This window comes from Platalea leucorodia, assembly GCF_965183815.1.
Source record: "Platalea leucorodia genome assembly, contig: HAP1_HAP1_SCAFFOLD_411, whole genome shotgun sequence".
Lineage (NCBI taxonomy): Eukaryota > Metazoa > Chordata > Aves > Pelecaniformes > Threskiornithidae > Platalea > Platalea leucorodia.
The window spans coordinates 23,493-45,896 of NW_028121174.1; the positions used below are offsets into that span (position 1 = coordinate 23,493).

General features: G+C 62.3%; 1 protein-coding gene across 1 annotated transcript in view; it reads right to left on the reverse strand.

Annotated features, from left to right (window-relative positions):
• LOC309604165 (DNA-directed RNA polymerase II subunit RPB1-like) overlaps positions 1-22,404 on the reverse strand; it is a 48,395-nt gene that overhangs the window by 20,204 nt on the left and 5,787 nt on the right. Inside the window, 12 exon segments of the mRNA XM_082339077.1 lie at positions 390-561; positions 1,840-2,023; positions 3,919-4,141; positions 5,621-5,824; positions 6,765-6,859; positions 8,016-8,184; positions 9,272-9,481; positions 12,568-12,778; positions 13,787-13,911; positions 16,461-16,593; positions 18,341-18,561; positions 21,401-21,562. Of these exon segments, the coding sequence (XP_082195203.1) occupies positions 390-561; positions 1,840-2,023; positions 3,919-4,141; positions 5,621-5,824; positions 6,765-6,859; positions 8,016-8,184; positions 9,272-9,481; positions 12,568-12,778; positions 13,787-13,911; positions 16,461-16,593; positions 18,341-18,561; positions 21,401-21,562 (2,109 nt within the window).

A 22,404-nucleotide genomic window follows, 5' to 3' on the forward strand; every position in this document is an offset into this window, starting at 1 on the left:
CTACACCCCAGAAAGGGGGGCAGCACCCCAAAACGGGCACCTGTGAAGAAAAGGGGGTTCACGGGTTCCTGCTGCACCCCAAAAAGGGGGGCAGCACCCCAAAACGGGCACCTGTGAAGAAAAGGGGGTTCATGGGTTCCTGCTGCACCCCAAAAAGGGGGGCAGCACCCCAAAAGGGGCACCTGTGAAGAAAAGGGGGTTCACAGGTTCCTGCTGCACCCCAAAAAAGGGGTCCAGAGCAGGGGCAGCACCCCAAAAAGAGGAGCGACGACCTGTTGTACCTCCAACCTCCCCAAAAAAAGGGGTGGCGGCACCCGCAGGGACGTCCCCACGGGGGTTCGGAGCCCACCGGGGCGCGGGCGGTTTGGGGGTGCCCCCCAGGGGTTCACCTTGCTGTCGCCGGTGGGGAAGATGACCCGCAGGACCTCGCGGTCCTCCCGCATCTTCTCGAACTCGCGTTCGAGCTCGTTTTGGATGTGGGCGTTGGAGAGGATGTCCTTGACCAGCTCCTCCTGCAGCGTCCGCCGCAGCGCCCGCTCGTTGGTGTAGTCGAACTTGAACCTGGGGGGGGACACACAGACGTGGTAGGGGATGCGGGGACGGGGGGACGCTGGTGTGAGGGGCTGGGGTGCGGAGGAGACGGTTGTGGGGGGAGGAGCAGCTTGGGGACACCAGGATGGGTCCCAATTTGGGGAGAAGCAGCTTGGGGACACCAAGATGGGTCCCAATTTGGGGAGAAGCAGCTTGGGGACACCAGGATGGGTCCCAATTAGGTGAGGAGCAGCTTGGGGACACCAGGATGGGTCCCAATTCGGTGAGGAGCAGCTTGGGGACACCAGGATGGGTCCCAATTTGGGGAGAAGCAGCTTGGGGACACCAAGATGGGTCCCAATTTGGGGAGAAGCAGCTTGGGGACACCAAGATGGGACCCAATTAGGTGAGGAGCAGCTTGGGGACACCAAGATGGGACCCAATTAGGTGAGGAGCAGCTTGGGGACACCAGGATGGGTCCCACCTTGGGCAGGAGCAGCTTGGGGACACCAAGATGGGTCCCAATTTGCGGAGAAGCAGCTTGGGGACACCAAGATGGGTCCCACCTTGGGGAGGAGCAGGTTGGGGACACTAAGATGGGTCCCACCTTCGGCAGGAGCAGCTTGGGGACACCAAGATGGGTCCCAATTTGGGGAGAAGCAGCTTGGGGACACTAAGATGGGTCCCAATTCAGTGAGGAGCAGCTTGGGGACACCAGGATGGGTCCCAATTCGGTGCGGAGCAGTTTGGGGACACCAAGATGGGTCCCAATTTGGGGAGAAGCAGCTTGGGGACACCAAGACGGGTCCCACCTTGGGGAGGAGCAGGTTGGGGACACCAAGATGGGACCCAGCTGGGGGAGGAGCAGCTTGGGGACACCAGGATGGGTCCCAATTCGGTGAGCAGCAGCTTGAGGATACCAGGATGGGTCCCACCTTGGGGAGGAGCAGCTTGGGGACACCAGGATGGGAGCCAATTAGGTGAGGAGCAGCTTGGGGACACCAGGATGGGACCCAATTAGGTGAGGAGCAGCTTGGGGACACCAGGATGGGTCCCACCTTGGGGAGAAGCAGCTTGGGGACACCAAGATGGGTCCCAATTTGCGGAGAAGCAGCTTGGGGACACCAAGATGGGTCCCACCTTGGGGAGAAGCTGTTTAGGGACACCAAGATGGGTCCCAGTTGGGGGAGGAGCAGCTTGGGGACCCCAAAATGGGCCCAGCTCGAGGACACCAGGCTGCTGGCACCCTCCAGGACTGCACCCCCCACCCAAAAAACCGTGTCCTACGGCAGGTGGGAGACCCCTCACTTCTTCTCGAAGGCCTTGTTGGAGGGTTTGAGGGTGGCCAGGTTCTGGAATTCGACGCTTTCGCCCGCCAGCCCGTCCTCCCCGTAGCGCAGCTGCACCACTTGGTTGATGGAGTTACGGACCGTCGCGTCGTACTTCACCATCACCGACTCCATCGACTTGATCAACCGTCGCTGGATGTACCCTGCGAGGGGGACACGTTGTCACCCTTAGGGGCAGGGTTTGGGGGTCCTGGAGGGCTTTGGGGGGAGCCCAGGAGGCATCTGGGGAGGGTTTGGGGGTCCTGGAGGGCTTTGAGTGGAGCCCAGGAGGCATCTGGGGAGGGTTTGGGGGTCCTGGAGGGCTTTGAGTGGAGCCCAGGAGGCATCTGGGGAGGGTTTGGGGGTCCTGGAAGGGGTTGGGGGGGACCCCAGGAGGCATCTGGGGAGGGTTTGGGGGTCCTGGAAGGGGTTGGGGGGACCCCAGGAGGCATCTGGGGAGGGTTTGGGGGTCCTGGAGGGCTTTGGGGGGCCCCAGGAGGCATCTGGGGAGGGTTTGGGGGTCCTGGAAGGGGTTGGGGGGACCCAGAAGGCATCTGGGGAGGGTTTGGGGGTCCTGGAAGGGGTTGGGGGGAGCCCAGGAGGCATCTGGGGAGGGTTTGGGGGTCCTGGAGGGCTTTGAGGGGAGCCCAGGAGGCATCTGGGGAGGGTTTGGGGGTCCTGGAAGGGGTTGGGGGAAGCCCAGGAGGCATCTGGGGAGGGTTCGGGGGTCCTGGAGGGCTTTGGGGGGCACCAGGAGGCAACTGGGGAGGGTTCGGGGGTCCTGGAGGGCTTTGGGGGGAGCCCAGGAGGAATCTGGGGAGGGTTTGGGGGTCCTGGAAGGGGTTGGGGGGACCCCAGGAGGCATCTGGGGAGGGTTTGGGGGTCCTGGAGGGCTTTGGGGGGCCCCAGGAGGCATCTGGGGAGGGTTTGGGGGTCCTGGAAGGGGTTGGGGGGACCCCAGGAGGCATCTGGGGAGGGTTTGGGGGTCCCAAAGAAGAGCCTGGGGGTCACCGGGGGGGCTCTGGGGAGGGTTTGGGGGTCCTGGAGGGCTTTGGGGGGCCCAGGAGGCATCTGGGGAGGGTTTGGGGGTCCTGGAGGGCTTTGGGGGGCCCAGGAGGCATCTGGGGAGGGTTCGGGGGTCCCAAAGAAGAGCCTGGGGGTCACCGGGGGGCTCTGGGGAGGGTTTGGGGGTCCTGGAAGGGGTTGGGGGGACCCAGGAGGCATCTGGGGAGGGTTCGGGGGTCCCAAAGAAGAGCCTGGGGGTCACCGGGGGGGCTCTGGGGAGGGTTTGGGGGTCCTGGAGGGCTTTGGGGGACCCCAGGAGGCATCTGGGGAGGGTTCGGGGGTCCTGGAGGGCTTTGGGGGGCCCCAGGAGGCATCTGGGGAGGGTTCGGGGGTCCCAAAGAAGAGCCTGGGGGTCACCGGGGGGCTCTGGGGAGGGTTTGGGGGTCCTGGAAGGGGTTGGGGGGACCCAGGAGGCATCTGGGGAGGGTTCGGGGGTCCCAAAGAAGAGCCTGGGGGTCACCGGGGGGCTCTGGGGAGGGTTTGGGGGTCCTGAAAGGGGTTGGGGGGACCCCAGGAGGCATCTGGGGAGGGTTTGGGGGTCCTGGAGAGCTTTGGGGGGCCCAGGAGGCATCTGGGGAGGGTTCGGGGGTCCCAAAGAAGAGCCTGGGGGTCACCAGGGGGTTCTGGGGAGGGTTTAGGGGTCCTGAAAGGGGTTGGGGGGACCCCAGGAGGCATCTGGGGAGGGTTCGGGGGTCCCAAAGAAGAGCCTGGGGGTCACCGGGGGGGCTCTGGGGAGGGTTTGGGGGTCCTGGAGGGCTTTGGGGGACCCCAGGAGGCATCTGGGGAGGGTTCGGGGGTCCTGGAGGGCTTTGGGGGCCCCAGGAGGCATCTGGGGAGGGTTCGGGGGTCCCAAAGAAGAGCCTGGGGGTCACTGGGGGGGCTCTGGGGAGGCTTTGCAGCACTTGGTGGCCTCAACGAAGACGGATCCACCACGCTGGGGGGGGAGGGGAAGGTGGAGAAGAAGGAGGGTGGGATTTTGGGGGTGGGGGCTGACCGGTCTCGGCCGTCTTGACGGCGGTGTCGATGAGACCCTCGCGCCCACCCATGGCGTGGAAGAAGAACTCGGTGGGGGTGAGACCGGCCAGGTAGGAATTCTCCACGAAGCCCCGGCTTTCGGGACCGTAATCGTCTTTGATGAAGTGGGGCAAGGTGCGGTGCTTGAAGCCGAAGGGGATCCGCTTGCCCTCCACGTTCTGCTGTCCCACCACCGCGATCACCTGGTGAGGGGGACACCGAGGTTGAGGGGGGGACAACGGTAGGGGCACCCCCAGACCTCGTAAGGATCCCTGATCCCCATAGGGAAGGTCCTGAGGGCCTGGAGGGATCCCCAAGGTACCTGGGAGATGTTCACCATGGAGACCACCATCACCATGGACCACCACGATGACCCACGGGGTCCCCCCAGACCCCATAGGGACCTCCCAGGGATCAACCTGGTCCCTCAGACCTCTTAGGTGGGATCCCAGATCCCTGCAGGGAAGGTCCCGAGGGCCTGGAGGGATCCCCAAGGTACCTGGGAGATGTTCACCATGGAGACCACCATCCCCAGGGACCACCACGATGACCCGCGGGGTCCCCCCAGACCCCATAGGGACCCCCCAAGACCCCATAGAGCCCCCCAAGACCTGGGAGATGGTCATCTTGGAGCTCCTGGTGCCCAACACCACCACAGACCCTCAAGAACACCCCAGAGAGGTCTACAGAACCCCACAGGAACCCTCCCAAACCCCATTGAGATCCTCCTGGCACCCCCCAGACCCCCATAGGGACCCCCCAAGACCCCGTAGAGCCCCCCAAGACCTGGGAGATGGTCATCTTGGAGCTCCTGGTGCCCAACACCACCACAGACCCTCAAGACCACCCCAGAGAGGTCTACAGAACCCCACAGGAACCCTCCCAAACCCCACTGAGATCCTCCAGGCACCCCCCAGACCCCCATAGGGACCCCCCAAGACCCCGTAGAGCCCCCCAAGACCTGGGAGATGGTCATCTTGGAGCTCCTGGTGCCCAACGCCACCACAGACCCCCAAGACCACCCCAGAGAGGTCTACAGAACCCCACAGGAACCCTCCCAAACCCCATCGAGATCCTCCTGGCACCCCCCAGACCCCCATAGGGACCCCCCAAGACCCCGTAGAGCCCCCCAAGACCTGGGAGATGGTCATCTTGGAGCTCCTGGTGCCCAACGCCACCACAGACCCCCAAGACCACCCCAGAGAGGTCTACAGAACCCCACAGGAACCCTCCCAAACCCCATCGAGATCCTCCTGGCACCCCCCAGACCCCCATAGGGACCCCCCAAGACCCCATAGAGCCCCCCAAGACCTGGGAGATGGTCATCTTGGAGCTCCTGGTGCCCAACACCACCACAGACCCTCAAGAACACCCCAGAGAGGTCTACAGAACCCCACAGGAACCCTCCCAAACCCCATCGAGATCCTCCTGGCACCCCCCAGACCCCCATAGGGACCCCCCAAGACCCCGTAGAGCCCCCCAAGACCTGGGAGATGGTCATCTTGGAGCTCCTGGTGCCCAACACCACCACAGACCCTCAAGACCACCCCAGAGAGGTCTACAGAACCCCACAGGAACCCTCCCAAACCCCATCGAGATCCTCCTGGCACCCTCCAGACCCCCATAGGGACCCCCCAAGACCCCATAGAGCCCCCCCAAGACCCCATAGAGCCCCCCAAGACCTGGGAGATGTTGATCTTGGAGCCTTTGGCACCCGACACCACCATGGACTTGAAGTTGTTGTATTCGGAAAGGGACTTTTGGGCGGAGGAACCCGTTTTGTCGCGGGCGTCGTTGAGGATGCGGTTCACTTGGTTCTCGAAGGTCTGCCGCAGGGTGTTCCCCGGGGTGGGCTCCAGCTCGTTGTTGTGGGCCTTCTCGATGACCTGTCACCCCACCGGGACCCCCGCCATGGTGACACAGGGGCACCCCAAAACCCCTGGGAGCACCCAAAATGTCCTAGGGAGACTGTGGGTGCTCCAAAACCCCTCAAAACCCCCCAAAAATGTCCTTAGGGAGACTGTGGGTGCTCCAAAACCCCTCAAAAGCACCCCAAAATGTCCTTAGGGAGACTGTGGGTGCTCCAACATCCCCCAAAAGCACCCCAAAATGTCTTAGGGAGACTGTGGGTGCTCCAACACCCCCCAAAAGCACCCCAAAATGTCCTTAGGGAGACTGTGGGTGCTCCAAAACCCCCCAAAAGAACCCCAAAATGTCCTAGGGAGACTGTGGGTGCTCCAACATCCCACAAAAGCACCCCAAAATGTCCTTAGGGAGACTGTGGGTGCTCCAAAACCCCCCAAAAGCACCCCAAAATGTCCTTAAGGAGACTGTGGGTGCTCCAACATCCCCCAAAAGCACCCCAAAATGTCCTTAGGGAGACTGTGGGTGCTCCAACACCCCCCAAAAGCACCCCAAAATGTCCTTAAGGAGACTGTGGGTGCTCCAAAACCCCTCAAAAGCACCCCAAAATGTCCTTAAGGAGACTGTGGGTGCTCCAACATCCCCCAAAAGCACCCCAAAATGTCCTTAGGGAGACTGTGGGTGCTCCAACACCCCCCAAAAGCACCCCAACATGTCCTTAGGGAGACTGTGGGTGCTCCAAAACCCCTGGGAGCACCCCAAAATGTTCTAGAATCCCTGGTGATGATCCAAAAACCCCCAGGAGCACCCCAAAACCTTCCTGGTATCACTGGGAGAACCTTAAATCACCCACTCCAATCCCACAGCATCCCTCAGGGGTCCCCCAAAACCCCAGGGGGGGCCCCCAATACCCCAGGGTGCCCCCCAAAACCCCAGGGGGGCCCCCCAAAAGCCACAACCCACCTCAATGACATCCTGCTTGGCCTTCTTGATGGTGTTCTGGATGTCCTGGTAGGTCTTTGCGTCGGCGATGGAGTCCCCGATGCCGATGGTGTGGCCTGGAAGGGGGAAATATGGGGGTCAGGGGGGTGCTCCCCACCTCAGGGTGGCCCCCACCCAATATCCACCCCCCCCCCAGGGTGCCCCGCACCCCAAAACCAACCCTCTGCCATCTTCTCCTCACCCCAGGGGAGATACCTGGGTCCATGGACCAGAAAAGGGGGTCCAAGGGCCCCCCAAAACACCTGGGTCCCCAATGTCCCCAAAAAAGGGGGTCCAAGGGCCCCCCAAAACACCTGGGTCCCCAATGTCCCCAAAAAAGGGGGTCCAAGACCCCCCCCCAGACACCGCGGTGCCCATTGTCCCCAAAAAAGGGGGTTCAAGGGGTCCCTCAAGACACCTGGGTCCCCAATGTCCCCAAAAAAGGGGGTCCAAGGGGTCCCCCAAGACACCTGGGTCCCCATTGTCCTCAAAAAGGGGGTCCAAGGGCCCCAGGTCTCCGTTGTCCCCAAAAAAGGGGGTCCAAGAGCCCCCCAAGACACTTGGGTCCCCAATGTCCCCAAAAAAGGGGGTCCAAGGGGTCCCCCAAGACACCTGGGTCCCCATTGTCCTCAAAAAGGGGGGTCCAAGGGCCCCAGGTCTCCGTTGTCCCCAAAAAAGGGGGTCCAAGAGCCCCCCAAGACACTTGGGTCCCCAATGTCCCCAAAAAAGGGGGTCCAAGAGCCCCCCCAAGACACTTGGGTCCCCAATGTCCCCAAAAAAGGGGGTCCAAGACCCCCCCAAGACACTTGGGTCCCCAATGTCCCCAAAAAAGGGGGTCCAAGACCCCCCCAAGACACCTGGGTCCCTGTTGTCCCCAAAAAGGGGGTCCAAGGGCCCCGGGTCCCCACTGTCCCCAAAAAAGGGGGTCCAAGGGCCCCCCCAAGACACTTGGGTCCCCAATGTCCCCAAAAAAGGGGGTCCAAGGGGTCCCCCAAGACACCTGGGTCCCCGTTGTCCCCAGAAAGGGGGTCCAAGGGGTCCCCCAAGACACCCAGGTCCCCGTGGTCCCCAAGAAGGAGCTCCAAGAGCCCCACCGACACCCAAGTCCCCTCCCGTCCCACCAAGATGGGATCTGAGAAGATCCCCAGCTGCTCCCATCTCCATTTCGTGCCACCACGAGGGGTCCCCGCCCCCCGGCACCCCCACCCCGACCACCCCGGGGTCCACGCTGACCCTCGATGAGGAGCCAGTTGTTGATGACGGTTTGGATGTTGCTGTAGAAGAGGCGGGTGGTGTCGTGGCCCATCTCCAGGTAGGAGATGTGGACCAAGGAACCCGCCGAGGTGCCCAAGGACTTTTTGCAGAGGATGCCCATGATCAGCTCCCCGTTTTCCACGATCACCTATGAAAAGGGGGTGTCAGCCCCCACCCCGATCCCCCTCTGTGGTTCACCCAACTGTCTTGGAGGACCCTTGTGTCCTCCAACCACCCCAAGGGTCCTCTGCAACCCCTTCAGCCACCCCAAGGCTCCCCCCTGATCTGGGACCTCCTCGGGGCACCCCCATGTCCCACCAAGCCCCCCCAGAGCACCCCCAAGTCCCACCAAGCCCCCCCAGAGCACCCCCAAGTCCCACCCAGCCCCCCCAAACCACCCCCATGTCCCACCAATCCCCCCCAGAGCACCCCCAAGTCCCACCAAGCCCCCCCAGAGCACCCCCAAGTCCCACAAAGCCCCCCCAGATCACCCCAAGTCCCACCAAGCCACCCCAAACCACCCCCATGTCCCACCAATCCCCCCCAGAGCACCCCCAAGTCCCACCAAGCCCCCCCAGAGCACCCCCAAGTCCCACCAAGCCCCCCAGAGCACCCCCAAGTCCCACCAATCCCCCCCAGAGCACCCCCAAGTCCCACCAAGCCCCCCCAGAGCACCCCCAAGTCCCACAAAGCCCCCCCAGATCACCCCAAGTCCCACCAAGCCACCCCAAACCATCCCCATGTCCCACCAAGCCCCCCCAGAGCACCCCCAAGTCCCACCAAGCCCCCCCAGAGCACCCCCAAGTCCCACCCAGCCCCCCCAAACCACCCCCATGTCCCACCAATCCCCCCCAGAGCACCCCCAAGTCCCACAAAGCCCCCCCAAACCATCCCCAAGTCCCACCAAGACCCCCAGAGCACCCCAAGTCCCACCAAGCCCCCCCAGAGCACCCCAAGTCCCACCAAGCCCCCCCAAACCATCCCCATGTCCCACCAAGCCCCCCCAGACCACCTTTATGCCCCACCAAGCCACCCCAGACCACCTTTATGCCCCACCAAGCCACCCCAGACCACCCCAAGTCCCACCAAGCCACCCCAGAGCACCCTCAAGCCCCCCCCAGCCCCCCATCATCCCACCCAAGGTCCTCCCCCAACCACCCCAAAAGTCCTCTGTACCCTCTTCCCCCACCCATTCCACCCCTACGACCACCTCAAGATGGCCCCAGGACCCCCACCTTGGTGTCCCCGGGGGAGATGTGCTTGTAGGGCCCGCTGTCCTCGTCATCGGGGTGGGTGCTGTGGGTGCGGATGCAGTTGATGTGACCGGGGATGATGAGGGAGAAGATTTGTTTGCCCGTCCAAAGAGGACGGGGCTTCAAGATGGCGGGTTGGGGCACCTTCCCGTCCCACGTCGAGAGGAACATCAGCAGGTTCATCACCTCCCCCTGAGGGATGAGGACACCCCGTCAGCACCCCCAAAATGGTCACGGCACAAAGGTGTCCCCCCAAAAAACCACCTCCAAGTTCTCCTGAAGGCCAGGGACACCTCAGATCTTCCCCTCGCAACCCAAAGATGCCTCAAAACACCCCGAAAACCTCTCTGACGATCAAGGAGAACCCATAAGGACCCCAAAACCTCCAAACTGCAGCCCAAAAATGCCTCAAAACACCCCAAAAACCTCTCTGACGATCAAGGAGAACCCATAAGAACCCCAAATCCTCCAAATTGCAGCCCAAAAATGCCTCAAAACACCCCAAAAACCTTCCTACCGATCAAGGAGAACCCATAAAGACCCCAAATCCTCCAAACTGCAGCCCAAAAATGCCTCAAAACACCCCAAAAACCTCTCTGACGATCAAGGAGAACCCATAAAGACCCCAAATCCTCCAAACTGCAGCCCAAAAATGCCTCAAAACACCCCAAAAACCTCTCTGACGATCAAGGAGAACCCATAAAGACCCCAAATCCTCCACACTGCAGCCCAAAAATGCCTCAAAACACCCCAAAAACCTCTCTGACGATCAAGGAGAACCCATAAGGACCCCAAATCCTCCAAACTGCAGCCCAAAAATGCCTCAAAACACCCCAAAAACCTCTCTGACGATCAAGGAGAACCCATAAGGACCCCAAATCCTCCAAATTGCAGCCCAAAAATGCCTCAAAACACCCCAAAAACCTTCCTACCAATCAAGGAGAACCCATAAAGACCCCAAATCCTCCAAACTGCAGCCCAAAAATGCCTCAAAACACCCCAAAAACCTCTCTGACGATCAAGGAGAACCCATAAGAACCCCAAATCCTCCAAATTGCAGCCCAAAAATGCCTCAAAACACCCCAAAAACCTTCCTACCGATCAAGGAGAACCCATAAAGACCCCAAATCCTCCAAACTGCAGCCCAAAAATGCCTCAAAACACCCCAAAAACCTTCCTACCGATCAAGGAGAACCCATAAAGACCCCAAATCCTCCAAACTGCAGCCCAAAAATGCCTCAAAACACCCCGAAAACCTCTCTGACGATCAAGGAGAACCCATAAGGACCCCAAATCCTCCAAATTGCAGCCCAAAAATGCCTCAAAACACCCCAAAAACCTTCCTGCTCGTCAAGGAGAACCCATAAGGACCCCAAATGTTCCCACCACAGCCCAAAAATGCCTCAAAACACCCCAAAAACCTTTCTGACGATGAAGGAGAACCCATAAGGAACCCAAATCCTCCAAACTGCAGCCCAAAAATGCCTCAAAACACCCCGAAAACCTCTCTGACGATCAAGGAGAACCCATAAGGACCCCAAATGTACCCACCACAGCCCAAAAATGCCTCAAAACACCCCAAAAACCTTCCTGCTCGTCAAGGAGAACCCATAAGGACCCCAAATCCTCCACACTGCAGCCCAAAAATGCCTCAAAACACCCCAAAAACCTCTCTGACGATCAAGGAGAACCCATAAAGACCCCAAATCCTCCACACTGCAGCCCAAAAATGCCTCAAAACACCCCAAAAAACCTCTCTGACGATCAAGGAGATCCCATAAGGACCCCAAATCCTCCAAACTGCAGCCCAAAAATGCCTCAAAACCCCCAAAAACCTTCCTGCTCGTCAAGGAGAACCCATAAGGACCCCAAATGTTCCCACCACAGCCCAAAAATGCCTCAAAACACCCCAAAAACCTTTCTGACGATCAAGGAGATCCCATAAGGACCCCAAATCCTCCAAACTGCAGCCCAAAAATGCCTCAAAAGACCCCAAAAACCTTTCTACTGGTCAAGAAAACCCCATAAGGACCCCAAAACCCTCCTCATCACTACCCAAGGATACCCCAACATCTCCTCCAAGTTCTCCTGAAGGCCAGGGACACCTCAGATCTTCCCCTCATAACCCAAAAATGCCTCAAAACACCCTAAAAACCTTTCTGCTGGTCAAGAAGACCCCATAAGGACCCCAAATCTTCCCACCACAACCCAAAGACGCCCCAAAATACCCCCAAACCCTCCTGCAGGGCCAAGAAGGCTCCCTCAAACCCCCAAAAAGCCCATTATGGCCCCCAAAAAAGCCCGTTATGACCCCAAAAAAGCCCATTATGACCCCAAAAAAGCCCATTACGGCCCCAAAACCCTTTCTACTGGTCAAGACGACCCCATAAGGACCCCAAATCTTCCCACCACAACCCAAAGACGCCCCAAAATACCCCCAAACCCTCCTGTAGGTCCAAGAAGGCTCCCTCAAACCCCCAAAAAAGCCCATTATGGCCCCCAAAAAGCCCCTTACGGCCCCAAAAAAGCCCCTTACGGCCCCAAAAAAGCCCCTTACGGCCCCAAAAAAGCCCATTACGGCCCCAAAAAAGCCCATTACGGCCCCAAAAAAGCCCATTACGGCCCCAAAAAAGCCCATTACGGCCCCAAAAACCTTTCTACTGGTCAAGAAGACCCCATAAGGACCCCAAATCTTCCCACCACAACCCAAAGACACCCCAAAATACCCCCAAACCCTCCTGCAGGGCCAAGAAGGCTCCCTCAAACCCCCAAAAAGCCCGTTACGGCCCCCAAAAAGCCCATTACGGCCCCAAAAAAGCCCGTTACGGCCCCAAAAACCTTTCTGCTGGTCAAGAAGACCCCATAAGGACCCCAAATGCTCCCCATTGCAGCCCAAAGACGCCCCAAAATACCCCAAAACCCTCCTGCAGGGCCAAAAAGGCTCCCTCAAACCCCCAAAAAGCCCATTATGACCCCCAAAAAAGCCCATTATGACCCCAAAAAAGCCCATTATGACCCCAAAAAAGCCCATTACGGCCCCAAAAAAGCCCATTACGGCCCCAAAAACCTTTCTACTGGTCAAGAAGACCCCATAAGGACCCCAAATCTTCCCACCACAACCCAAAGACGCCCCAAAATACCCCCAAACCCTCCTGCAGGGCCAAGAAGGCTCCCTCAAACCCCCAAAAAAGCCCATTATGGCCCCCAAAAAGCCCGTTACGGCCCCCAAAAAGCCTGTTACGCCCCCCCAAAACCTGCCTGGGCCCCCCCTCACTCACGCGCTCGAGGAAGACGTCGCGCTTGGTGAACTTGCGGACGGCGGTGAGGGTGTCCTGGACGATGCCCATGACGGGCCGGTTGGATTGGGGGGTGACGATCATTCGGGGGACCATGGCCAACTCCTGGATCTCGGCTCGCGTCTCCAGGGATTGCGGGAGGTGGAGGTTCATCTCGTCCCCGTCGAAATCGGCGTTGTAGGGGGTGGTGACGCTGTAGGGACAGGCGGAGGGACGGTGTAGGGGGAGCTGAGAGCCTCCCCACGGGGGCACGGAGTGGGGGGGGGGGGGTTTGGGGGGGCAGCGGTGGTGCGGGGAGGGGGGAGAATTGGGGAGCGCAGTGGGGCTGGGGGTGACAAGACAGGTTATGGGGTACCCGTGCAGGTTTGGGGGTACCCACGCAGGTTTGGGGGTATCGGGGGTCTGCAGTGGGGCAGGTTTGGGGTCCCCCGTACAGATTTGGGGTCCCTCATCCCCTGCAGGGGGGCAATTTGGGGTGACAAGGGCAGGTTAGGGGGCACCCCCACACCTTTAGGGGCACCCGGGGTCTGCAGTGGGGCAGGTTTGGGGGCACAGGGGCGGTTTTGGGGTCCCCACACCCTGCAGGGGGGCAGTTTGGGGGTGCAGGGGGCAGTTTGGGGGTCCCCACCCCACACAGGGGGGCAATTTTGGGGTGACAAGGGCAGGTTTGGGGTGACAGGAACAGCTACAGGGTGACAGGGGCAGGTTTGGAGCCCCCACCCCATGCAGGGGGGCAGTTTGGGGGTGCCAGGGGCAGTTTGGGGGAGCGAGGGGCAGTTTGGGGGAGCGAGGGGCAGTTTGGGGTCCCCCACCCCACACAGGGGGGCAATTTTGGGGTGACAGGACCAGCTACAGGGTGACAGGGGCAGGTTTGGAGCCCCCACCCCCTGCACGGGGGCAGTTTGGGGGTGCCAGGAGCAGTTTGGGGGTGCAGGGGGGCAGTTTGGGGGTGCAGGGGGTCAGTTTGGGGGTGCAGGGGGGCAGTTTGGGGGTCCCCACCCCACACAGGGGGGCAATTTTGGGGTGACAAGGGCAGGTTTGGGGTGACAGGATCAGCTACAGGGTGACAGGGGCAGGTTTGGAGCCCCCACCCCCTGCAGGGGAGCAGTTTGGGGGTACCGGGAGCAGTTTGGGGGTGCAGGGGGTCAGTTTGGGGGTGCAGGGGGCAGTTTGGGGGTGCAGGGGGGCAGTTTGGGGGTACCTGAGGTTGAGGCGGAAGGTGGACCAGGGCAGGATGCGGACGCGGTGGCCCATCATGGACATCTTGTGCAGGGTGGGCTGGCGGTTGAAGATGACGATGTCACCGTCGCACATGTGTCTCTCCACCTGAGGACACAACCGGCGGCGTCAGTCGGAGCCTGGCCCCGTACCCCCAAACTGAAGCGGGGACCCCCCCCCCCAAAACCCAGAGGAACCCCCAAAATCATGGGGGCACCCCCCCAAAAAAAACCCCCCGTCCATTCCAGGGCGCCTACAACTCAGCGCTTGGCCCCAAATGCTCTGGGAAGCGACCCCCAAAAAAAGCTGAAGGGGACCCCAAAACCAAGGGTGAACCCCCAAAATGTTGGGGTTCCCCAACCCCCCCCAGCTCCTCAGGCACCCCAAAACCAGGCACTGAACCCCAAAACCAGGGACTGAACCCCAAAAACCTCTTCAGGAACCCCCAAACCTCTTTTTATTCCCCAAAGCCCCCCAGACTCTTCGTGAACCCCCAAACCAGGCACCGAACCCCAAACCCTGAGCTCCGGGTGCACCCCAAAACCAGGGGCTGAACCCCCAAACCCTGAGCTCTTTGTGCACCCCAAAACCAGGGGCTGAACCCCCAAACCCCCCCCAGCCCCTCAGACACCCCAAAACCAGGCACTGAACCCCAAAACCTCTTTTTATTCCCCAAAGCCCCCAGCTCTTCCTGAACCCCCAAACCAGGCACCGAACCCCAAACCCAGAGCTCTGGGTGCACCCCAAAACCAGGGGCTGAACCCCCAAACCCTGAGCTCTTTGCGCACCCCAAAACCCCAACCTGATCCCCCAACCCCCCCCACCCCCTCAGACACCCCAAAACCAGGCACTGAACCCCAAAACCTCTTTTTATTCCCCAAAGCCCCCAGCTCTTCCTGAACCCCCAAACCAGGCACCGAACCCCCAAACCCTGAGCGCTGGGTGCACCCCAAAACCAGGGGCTGAACCCCCAAACCTGAGCTCTTTGCGCACCCCAAAACCAGGGGCTGAACCCCCAAACCTGAGCTCTTTGTGCACCCCAAAACCAGGGGCTGAACCCCCAAAAACCCCCCACCCCCTCAGACACCCCAAAACCAGGCACTGAACCCCAAAAACCTCTTTTTATTCCCCAAATCCCCCCAGCTCTTTGTGAACCCCCAAACCAGGCACCGAACCCCCAAACCCAGAGCTCTGGGTGCACCCCAAAACCAGGGGCTGAACCCCCAAACCTGAGCTCTTTGCGCACCCCAAAACCAGGGGCTGAACCCCCAAACCCCCCCCACCCCCTCAGACACCCCAAAACCAGGCACTGAACCCCAAAAACCTCTTTTTATTCCCCAAATCCCCCCAGCTCTTTGTGAACCCCCAAACCAGGCACCGAACCCCCAAACCCAGAGCTCTGGGTGCACCCCAAAACCAGGGGCTGAACCCCCAAACCCCCCCACCCCTTCAGACACCCCAAAACCAGGCACTGAACCCCAAAAACCCTTCAGGAACCTCAAAACCTCTTTTTATTCCCCAAATCCCCCCAGCTCTTTGTGAACCCCCAAACCAGGCACCGAACCCCAAACCCTGAGCTCCGGGTGCACCCCAAAACCAGGCACCGAACCCCCAAACCCCGAGCTCTTTGTGCACCCCAAAACCAGGGGCTGAACCCCCAAAAACCCCCCACCCCCTCAGACACCCCAAAACCAGGCACTGAACCCCAAAAACCTCTTTTTATTCCCCAAATCCCCCCAGCTCTTTGTGAACCCCCAAACCAGGCACCGAACCCCAAACCCTGAGCGCTGGGTGCACCCCAAAACCAGGGGCTGAACCCCCAAACCTGAGCTCTTTGCGCACCCCAAAACCAGGGGCTGAACCCCCAAAAACCCCCCACCCCCTCAGACACCCCAAAACCAGGCACTGAACCCCAAAACCTCTTTTTATTCCCCAAAGCCCCCAGACTCTTCGTGAACCCCCAAACCAGGCACCGAACCCCAAACCCTGAGCGCTGGGTGCACCCCAAAACCAGGGGCTGAACCCCCAAACCCTGAGCTCTTTGTGCACCCCAAAACCAGGGGCTGAACCCCCAAAAACCCCCCACCCCCTCAGACACCCCAAAACCAGGCACTGAACCCCAAAACCTCTTCAGGAACCCCAAAACCTCTTTTTATTCCCCAAATCCCTCCAGCTCTTCCTGAACCCCCAAACCAGGCACCGAACCCCAAACCCTGAGCTCCAGGTGCCCCCCAAAACCAGGGGCTGAACCCCCAAACCCTGAGCTCTTTGTGAACCCCAAAACCAGGGGCTGAACCCCCAAACCCCCCCCACCCCCTCAGACACCCCAAAACCAGGCACTGAACCCCAAAACCTCTTTTTATTCCCCAAAGCCCCCCCGTTCTTCCTGAACCCCCAAACCAGGCACCGAACCCCAAACCCTGAGCTCCGGGTGCACCCCCAAACCAGGCACCGAACCCCCAAACCCCGAGCTCTTTGCGCACCCCAAAACCCCAACCTGACCCCCCAAACCCCCGCTCTCTCCACCCCACCCCCCCCCCCCAGCTCCTCGCAGCCCCCGCAGGCAGCGTCTCGGGGTGCGCCCCCCTCCGATTGAAAGGTTCCCCTCCCCCCCAATTCGGGGTCCCCCCCTCAGATTTGGGGGTCCCCCCCCCCACCTTGTAGCCGATCTGGAGGTGGAGGTCGCTGGGTTTGGGGTGGAAGCGGAGGTCGATGCGGTCGCCGTTGTCGCGGATGATGTATTTGGCGCCGGGGTATTGGCTGTTCCCGCGCCGCACCAGCTCCTGCAGCCTGGGGGGGGGGGGGGGGGGGGGACACAGGGGACATTTTGGGGTTCAGGGGGGTCCCCCCTTGTCACCTTGGGCCACCCCGGTGTCCCCAAAGGGGTTGGGTGCCCCCCTGACCTCCTTGTCGGGGGGCAAAATGTGTCACCGTCCCCCAAACGCCGCTCTTCTGGGGGGGCTGTAGGCCCCGATGTCCCCAACGCCCCCCCCCCCGTGTCCCCATGTCCCCCCCCCGATGTCCCCATCTGCCCCCCAACATCCCCGTGTCCCCCCCCCCGTGTCCCCCCCATCCCTCCTTGTCCCTGTGTCCCCCTCCTTGTCCCTGTGTCCCCCTCACGTGTCCCCCAATGTCCCCCATTCCCCCCCCAATGTCCCCCATGCCCCTTTAACGTCCCCCAATGTCCCTAACACCCCTCCACGTGTCCCCATGTCCCCCTTTAATGTCCCCCTGTGCCCCTTTAATGTCCCCCAATGTCCCCAACTCCCCTCCGTGTGTCCCCCTGTGCCCCTTTAATGTCCCCATGTCCCCCTTTAATGTCCCCCAACGTCCCCACATGCCCCTTTAATGTCCCCATGTGCCCCAATCACCCTCAATGTCCCCATGTGTCCCTTTAACGTCCCCCAATGTCCTCATTCCCCCTTTAATGTCCCCCTTTACTGTCACCCAATGTCCCCAACACCCCTCCTTGTACCCCTTTAATGTCCCCATGTCCCCCTTTAATGTCCCCGTGTGCCCCTTTAATGTCCTCACTCCCCCTCCATGTCCCCCTGTGCCCCTTTAATGTCCCCCAATGTCCCCAACTCCCCTCCATGTGTCCCCATGTGCCCTTTAATGTCCCCGTGTGCCCCTTTATTGTCCCCCAACGTGCCCATTCCCCCCTCCATGTCCCCATGTCCCCCTTAATGTCCCCCATTCCCCCTTTAACGTCCCCCAACGTCCCCAACTCCCCTCCATGTGTCCCCATGTCCCCCTTAATGTCCCCATTCCCCCTTTAACGCCCCCCAATGTCCCCCTGTGCCCCTTTAATGTCCCCCGATGTCCCCAACTCCCCTCCATGTGTCCCCATGTGCCCCTTTAATGTCCCCATGTCCCCCTTTAATGTCCCCCAATGTCCCCCTGTGCCCCTTTAATGTCCCCCTGTGCCCCTTTAACGCCCCCCAATGTCCCCCTGTGCCCCTTTAATGTCCCCCAATGTCCCCAACTCCCCTCCATGTGTCCCCATGTGCCCCTTTAATGTCCCCATGTCCCCCTTTAACGCCCCCCAATGTCCCCCTGTGCCCCTTTAATGTCCCCCAATGTCCCCAACTCCCCTCCATGTGTCCCCATGTGCCCCTTTAATGTCCCCATGTCCCCCTTTAACGTCCCCCAACGTCCCCGGGTGCCCCTTTAATGTCCCCCTGTGCCCCTTTAATGTCCCCCGATGTCCCCAACTCCCCTCCATGTGTCCCCCTGTGCCCCTTTAATGTCCCCATGTCCCCCTTTAATGTCCCCCAACGTCCCCCTGTGCCCCTTTAATGTCCCCCTGTGCCCCTTTAACGCCCCCCAATGTCCCCCTGTGCCCCTTTAATGTCCCCCTGTGCCCCTTTAACGTCCCCCAATGTCCCCCTGTGCCCCTTTAATGTCCCCAACTCCCCTCCATGTGTCCCCATGTCCCACTTTAATGTCCCCCCGTGCCCCTTTAACCCCCCCCCAACGTCCCCGGGTGCCCCTTTAACGTCCCCCCGCCCCCCCCGTGTCCCCTCCGGTCCCCCACCTGTCGATGTTGAAGGGGGTGACGATCTCGGCGAAGGTCATGTTGGCGGCGATGGAGCGGGGGACGCCCACCTGGTCGATGGCCAGGTTGGGGTCGGGGGTGATGACGGTGCGGGCCGAGAAATCCACTCGTTTCCCCATCAGGTTCCCCCGCACCCGGCCTTCCTTCCCCTTCAGCCGCTGCTTCAGGGACTTCAGGGGACGCCCCGACTTCTGCATCGCCTGGGGGGGGAGAAAAAAGGGGGTTCAGGGGGGGCCCGACCCCCCAAATCCCCCCCCAAGATCGGGCAGGGGATGGGGGACGCGCACCGACCCCCTGGGAGCTGCCCCCAGTCACTGCTATGGCCTGGGGGGGCACGGGGAGGGGTTTGGGGGGGGCATCAAATATTTGGGGGACCCCCCGACTGCTGCAGGGCCTGGGGGGGGGCGAAAAAAGGGGGTTCAGGGGGGGCCGACCCCCCAAATCCCCCCCAAGATCAGGCAGGGGATGGGGGACACGCACCGACCCCCTGGGAGCTGCCCCCAGTCACTGCTATGGCCTGGGGGGGCACGGGGAGGGGTTTGGGGGGGACATTAAATATTTGGGGGACCCCCCGACTGCTGCAGGGCCTGGGGGGGGTGAAAAAAAGGGGTTTGGGGGGGCTCGACCCCCCAAAAGCCCCCCAAGATTGGGCAGGGGATGGGGGACGCGCACCGACTCCCTGGGAGCTGCCCCCGGGTGCTGCTGTGGCCTGGGGGGGCACGGGGAGGGGTTTGGGGGGGACATCAGATATTTGGGGGACCCCCCGACTGCTGCAGGGCCGGGGGGGGGGAGAAAAAAGGGGGTTCAGGGGGGGGCCCGACCCCCCAAACCCCCCTCAAGATCGGGCAGGGGATGGGGGACGCGCACCGACCCCCTGGGAGCTGCCCCCAGTCACTGCTATGGCCTGGGGGGGCACGGGGAGGGGTTTGGGGGGGGCATCAAATATTTGGGGGACCCCCCGACTGCTGCAGGGCCTGGGGGGGGGGCGAAAAAAGGGGGTTCAGGGGGGGCCGACCCCCCAAATCCCCCCCAAGATCAGGCAGGGGATGGGGGACGCGCACCGACTCCCTGGGAGCTGCCCCTGGTTTGGGGGGGGGATCAAATATTTGGGGGCCCCCCCAATGCCTGCAGGGCCTGGGGGGGGGCGGGGGGTGCAGGGGGCTCCCAGCATGCCTTGCTCCTGCCTGCACTCCTGCCACACCCTGCCTGCACTCTGCCCCTGCCTGCGCTCTCCTGCCCCTGCCCCCAGCACCCCCTGGCCCCAGCACCCCCTGCCTGCACTCCCAGCATGCACTGCCCCTGCCTGCGCTCCCAGCATGCACTGCCCCTGCCTGCACTCCCTGCCTGCTCTACCAGCGCCCCCGCCCATGCTCCCATTGCATCCTGCCCCTGCCTGCACTCCCAGCAACCCCCATCCCTGCCTGCGCTCCCAGAAACCTCCTGCCTGCACTCCCTGCCTGATCTACCAGCACCCCCTGCCCCTGCCTGCACCCCCACCATGCCCTGCCTGCACTCCCCTGCCTGTACCCCCCTGCCCACACTGCCTGCACTCCCTGCCCGCACTCCCTTCGCATCCTACCCCTGCCCCCAGCACCCCCTACCCTTGCTCCCATCCCATCCCACCCCTGCCTGCACTCCCCTACACCCTGCCTGCACCCCCTGCCTGCACCCCCCTGCCCACGCTGCCTGCACTCCCTGCCTACACCCCCCTGCCCACGCTGCCCGCACTCCCTTCACATCCTACCCATGCCCCCAGCACCCCCTACCCTCGCTCCCATCCCATCTCACCCCTACCCACGCTCCCCCCACTCCCTGCCCGCACTCCCTGCCCGCACCCCCTGCCTGCACCCCCTGCCTGCACCCCCCTGCCCACGCTGCCTGCACTCCCTGCCCGCACTCCCTTCACATCCTACCCCTGCCCCCAGCACCCCCTACCCTCGCTCCCATCCCATCCCGCCCCTGCCCGCACTCCCTGCCTGCACCCCTCTACCCACGCTGCCTGCACCCCCTGCCTGCACCCCCCTGCCCATGCTGCCTGCACTCCCTGCCCGCACTCCCTTCACATCCTACCCCTGCCCCCAGCACCCCCTACCCTCGCTCCCATCCCATCTCACCCCTACCCACGCTCCCCCCACTCCCTGCCCGCACTCCCTGCCCACACCCCCTGCCCACGCTGCCTGCACTCCCTGCCCGCACTCCCTTCGCATCCTACCCCTGCCCCCAGCACCCCCTACCCTCGCTCCCATCCCATCCCTGCCCACGCTCCCCCCACTCCCTGCCCGCACTCCCTGCCCGCACCCCCTGCCTGTACCCCCCTGCCCACGCTGCCTGCACTCCCTGCCTACACCCCCCTGCCCACGCTGCCCGCACTCCCTTCACATCCTACCCCTGCCCCCAGCACCCCCTACCCTCGCTCCCATCCCATCCCGCCCCTGCCCACGCTCCCCCCACTCCCTGCCCGCACTCCCTGCCCGCACCCCCCTGCCCACGCTGCCTGCGCCCCCTGCCTGCACCCCCCTGCCCATGCTGCCTGCACTCCCTGCCCGCACTCCCTTCACATCCTACCCCTGCCCCCAGCACCCCCTACCCTCGCTCCCATCCCATCCCGCCCCTGCCCACGCTCCCCCCACTCCCTGCCCGCACTCCCTGCCCACACCCCCTGCCTGCACCCCTCTACCCACGCTGCCTGCACCCCCTGCCTGCACCCCCCTGCCCATGCTGCCTGCACTCCCTTCACATCCTACCCCTGCCCCCGGCACCCCCTTACCCTCGCTCCCATCCCATCCCACCCCTGCCTGCACTCCCCTACACCCTGCCTGCACCCCCTGCCTGCACCCCCCTGCCCACGCTGCCTGCACTCCCTGCCTACACCCCCCTGCCCACGCTGCCCGCACTCCCTTCACATCCTACCCCTGCCCCCAGCACCCCCTACCCTCGCTCCCATCCCATCCCGCCCCTGCCCACGCTCCCCCCACTCCCTGCCCGCACCCCCTGCCCGCACCCCCTGCCTGCGCCCTGCCCGCACCCTGCCCGCCTCACCCGCGGCAGGCCGGGCAGCTCGTTGTCCACCATGGTGGCCACGTGGAACTGGAGGAGCTTGACGTCCTCGGCGATGACGTGGGCGGCCGCCCCGTTCTGCTCGTTGCGCCGCAGCTGGTTGTTGATCTTGACGATGTCGGCCAGTTTGTGGGTGAGGTCGTCCTGGGGGGGGGGACCCCGAAAATTCAGTGGGTGCAGGCAGCACCCCCAAAATGCAGCGGGGACCCCCCCAAAATGCAGCGGGGACCCCCCCCAAAATGAAGGGTGGGGGAGCTGCGGGTCTGGGGACGCCAAGGGACAGCCCAAAGTCCTGGGGGAGGGGGGGGATCCCCCCCAAAGTGGATTGGGGACCCCCCCAAAATCAATCAGGGACCCCAAAAACCAGGGACCCCCCCCAAAGAGCAGCAGGGCACCCCCAAAATCAATCAGGGAGCCCCCCAAAGGGCACCAGGGACCCCCCAAAATCAATCAGGGACCCCAACAACTGGGGACCCCCTAAAAGGCACCAGGGACCCCCCAAAAGTGCATTGGGCACCCCCAAAATCAATCAGGGACCCCCCAAAGGGCAGCAGGGCACCCCCAAAATCAACCAGGGACCCCAACAACTGGGGACCCCCCCAAAATTGCATCACGGACCCTCCAAAATCAATCAGGGACCCCCCAAAAGTGCACTGGGCACCCCCAAAATCAATCGAGGACCCCAACAACTGGGGGGACCCCCCAAAAGGCACCAGGGACCCCCAAAAGTGCACTGTGCACCCCCAAAATCAATCAGGGACCCCAAAAACCGGGGACCCCCCCCAAGGGCACCGGGGACCCCCCAAAATCAATCAGGGACCCCCCAAAAGTGCACTGGGCACCCCCAAAATCAATCAGGGACCCCAACAACTGGGGACCCCCCCAAAAGGCAACAGGGACTCCCCAAAACCCCCCAGGCACCCCAACCCCCCCCCCAAGACCTTGCTGACAGTGGGGTGCACGGGGGGGTTACAGGGACACCCGAT